Genomic DNA, 3,615 nt, shown 5'->3' with positions numbered 1-3,615 from the left:
CCGACATTCAGTGAGAAATTTATCTTTATAAAACATAACTTTTCCACCTCATTCCCACCGAACCAGCTCACTAGAAAAACACATGGTGAGAAATAGGTTCCCATTAAAACGGTGAGAAGCTTCCTAAATTCTGTGTGAAAACACTACTACTTAGTTTTTTTTTTTTCCGGTGGGAAATTTAGTGGAAAGATAGTAGTTTTTTGTAGCGTCAATTTTAATATGATTGGAAACGAAAGTTGCATTTGGGACAGTTTCGCGAAATAATCGGAACAGAAAGAAACACATTTATTGTGTTGAGATGGGACTCTAGAAGTCACATGCATGGATTGTGTTTCTAGTGAGCTAGATATTTAGCTAAACCAAGTGTTTATACTAAATTAAATAAGTTTGAATATTAAAAGCACAAAATAAAGTTATTATGTACTATATGATCACTTAATCATAATCATAGAATTCTTATACGCATGACACATATATCTCATTCATTTGTTTGGTGTAGATTAATGAAACGACAGGTATTTTATTCAGGACGTGTAAGCACATTTTAGCACACTTCTACTAATTAGTAGCATAATATTTGACCAATGTAAGTTTTATTACAGCTAAGTGTAATTTGAACTGCTTTAACATTTGTAGGCTCTCTTTTCTAACTTCTAAATAAGTCTAACCCCTACTTAATATAAACATTTACCTGAATATATATGTCTTCTTTAAAACTTTATGAACAATTATTTACACGGCCGACACAATAGGTATGCTATATCCACAAAATGGTCTCTTATTTACCCCATCCACTCCTCATTGAACCTGCCCATCCCATCCTAGAACAGGTCAAAAATTGGGTCGATATCCGAAAGATCCAACATGGTTAAGCAAGAAATATCCCAAAAAAATAAAATAAATTAAAAAACTAATAATTGGTGCTATGTATCGTAAGTCGTGCCAAGAATGAGACAAATTGTCTAGTAAAATCAGCCACAAGAATAGGACCAAACTGGAATTTAGACAATCTTACCTTACAATTGCACCATTAATACTTGTTTAACTTATAAAATACAGTATTAATCAACGGAATTAATGATCAAGTTGGTTGATGAGGTAGAGTGCATTACTCGTAACTCTAGCAACATTTGTAACCTTGCGTTTCACATCAGACCTAACCTTGCCATCAATTTCCTTAAACCCATCAAGACAAGTGTCTTCATTAGTCAAAGCAGCACTAACCCACGTCTCCAAATTACTCATTTGCCACTTGAATGCATTCCCTTTACGTAGATGCTTCAGTTCTGATAGAGTCTTGCTAAGCTCGTCCATGGAGTCTCCCATCTGTTCGATGCAATCACTCAGTGCTCCTTTTTCTCTCTTGCTTTCCACTTTCAGCTGGGAAAGGAAACCCGACGCTTTGTGGGCCCGAGAAAGGCTGACTTTCACGGCGGCTTGAGCTAAATCCTGGGGAGTGTTGATGGCTGAGTAGGAAGAGAGATCAGTCGGAGGCGGCTCAATAATATTAATGGCCTAAAGTTAAAGTTTAATCATAAGCCTTAAAGTCTATATACAAAGTTATTAGTAATATATTTCTTAAAAACTTATTTTTGAAAGGCAAAAGTTTACTTCTCCTATAAATAAGTACTCAATATTTTTTTTTAGGAAAACCTATGATCCTATATATTATTGCTAACAGAAAATGGGGTCCCTCAAATTTGGGAGACTAAGGCACCTGCCTTATTTTCTAACCTTTAGAGCCGGCACTGGAGAGAGTTCTGATGCAAATTGTGGGATAGGTGGCGTGCACGCAAGATGTGCGGACAATTTCACTGGAAGAAGAAGAAGAATATGTGCTTATTGGTTTATTCGCACCGGTGAAGTGGGAAAGATGGAGGAGAAAAAGAGCAACAAGTAAAGTTTTCATCATTCCTTAGCTTACACAAAGGGTTCTTGATTTCTTGTGATAAAATTTGAAGGTTTTTTTGTGAGTGTGTGTGCGCTATAGGCTGTTGGTAGGGGGCAATGGGAAAGGGTATTATTATGAGGGGAAAAAAAAAAAAAAAAAAAAAAAAAAAAAACAGAAAGGGGCAAGGTAGGTTAGCTGTGATTTCTTTAATTGTTATAGGGGTTGGTGAATAAATGAGCATGCATTTATAGGCCTTCAAATATTGGAGGGAAGAACCAGGCAATTTATTTGGTTTGTTCCCATCCTCATTTTAGTGATATTGTCCTTAAGAGATTAATTTAGAGTGGGCAACTGTACTCATGAAATTGTCATGTGAGATTCGAAACGCATTTACTGTAAGGTATCACGTAGTTGGGACATTAATTAACTCGCTTAATCTGACCTAACCCCAAACCATAAATTCACTGGATTAATTTGGTCAACATGTTATTGCTAACTATCACCTGATTAATCTCTTTTGAACAAAATGGGGAAGTTCTTCTTTTGGTATCTTTGTTTTTCTCCTTTCCACTATAGAAACACATTGACGAAACGATTTCTTGTTGAAGAGATTACTTCAAAGTTCTATATGCCTCATTTAAAAAATAATAATAATAATAATTAGCACCTGATCACTCCAATGCTTTTCAAATTAAACTTGATATCATAAAGCACTTCTCTTCTTGGTGGTTGATATAATTTTCAATTGATAATGTATTTGTCATTAATTTTCATTTTCGCATGATATCATAAAGTACTTCTCTTCGGTAGTTGATACAATTTTCAATTGTTAATGTCTTTGTCATAAATTTTCAATTTATTGATGCACCTGTTATCAACTTCTAGCTGTTGATTCACTTGTTATAAACCTACAATTTGTTGATTCACTTGTCATTTGAGTGATTGAATTATTTTCTTTTCATTTCTTGTTATAGTTGGCTTGGATATGAAAATTTGGCTTAATGTCGGGGGCTGTGAGCAACTTAATTGAGATTATAATGTACGATTCTACTCTAAATAAGACAATTATTGAAACACATTTACGTTAAGGCATCACTAATGTCATAAAATGAGTAAGTTTAATTCCGGGAAACAAAATTAAAATGGAACGAAGTGAATGCACCGCCCCTGGACTGTGAAGAGCACAAGGATACATGGAAAGCAGCACTGTATTGCTCTCTCCTTTACCTAGCTTGCAGTGGCAGGTTAGCACTTGTCAATTATGGACTGGCTATATCTTCGAAATACCAGCCAATCCGAAAAAATGGGACAATTAAAAAGAAAATAGGACAGCAACTATTTATCACATAGGGACCAAGTGTGACGTACAATGTCTGGTTAAATTTTGACCGTTTAACCCCAAAAGGTGCTACTATTGTATGCGGTATATGAATTAACATGAAGCTGCAAAGAATGAAGTCAGTTTACATTGGCGATAAGTTGCAAAAATTAACTCTCTTCTTTGACAATAAATCCGCATAGCCGCTCGCCAATAATTTGGTGTATTATGATCAAAGCAAGCATATTGTCTTGTCAAGAAGAAGGTAGAACTCCAACATATGAAATTCATGATCAAGTTATTGATATTTTTACAAAGCGTCTCAAGTTTAAAGATTTCTGAAGAAGATTAAGACTTGCAATGAAAAAGAAAAATTAAAATTAAGGGGGAGATTTGTGAAAACTTG

The 3,615-nt window shown here is 34.9% G+C and overlaps 1 protein-coding gene across 1 annotated transcript; it reads right to left on the bottom strand.

The window, feature by feature from the left end:
• Window positions 1-958: 958 nt before the first annotated feature.
• On the bottom strand, window positions 959-2,188 carry LOC132037279 (pectinesterase inhibitor 3-like). Its single transcript, XM_059427775.1, has 2 exons — window positions 1,735-2,188; window positions 959-1,466 (listed from the first exon to the last, which is right to left on the bottom strand). Exons 1-2 carry the CDS (start codon window positions 1,910-1,912, stop codon window positions 1,075-1,077), a joined length of 570 nt encoding a protein of 189 aa, XP_059283758.1. The 5' UTR covers window positions 1,913-2,188; the 3' UTR covers window positions 959-1,074.
• Between the last annotated feature and the right edge of the window lie 1,427 nt (window positions 2,189-3,615).

This window comes from Lycium ferocissimum, chromosome 11 (assembly GCF_029784015.1).
Source record: "Lycium ferocissimum isolate CSIRO_LF1 chromosome 11, AGI_CSIRO_Lferr_CH_V1, whole genome shotgun sequence".
NCBI classification, from domain to species: domain Eukaryota; kingdom Viridiplantae; phylum Streptophyta; class Magnoliopsida; order Solanales; family Solanaceae; genus Lycium; species Lycium ferocissimum.
This window is presented reverse-complemented; position numbering and strand designations above follow the sequence as displayed.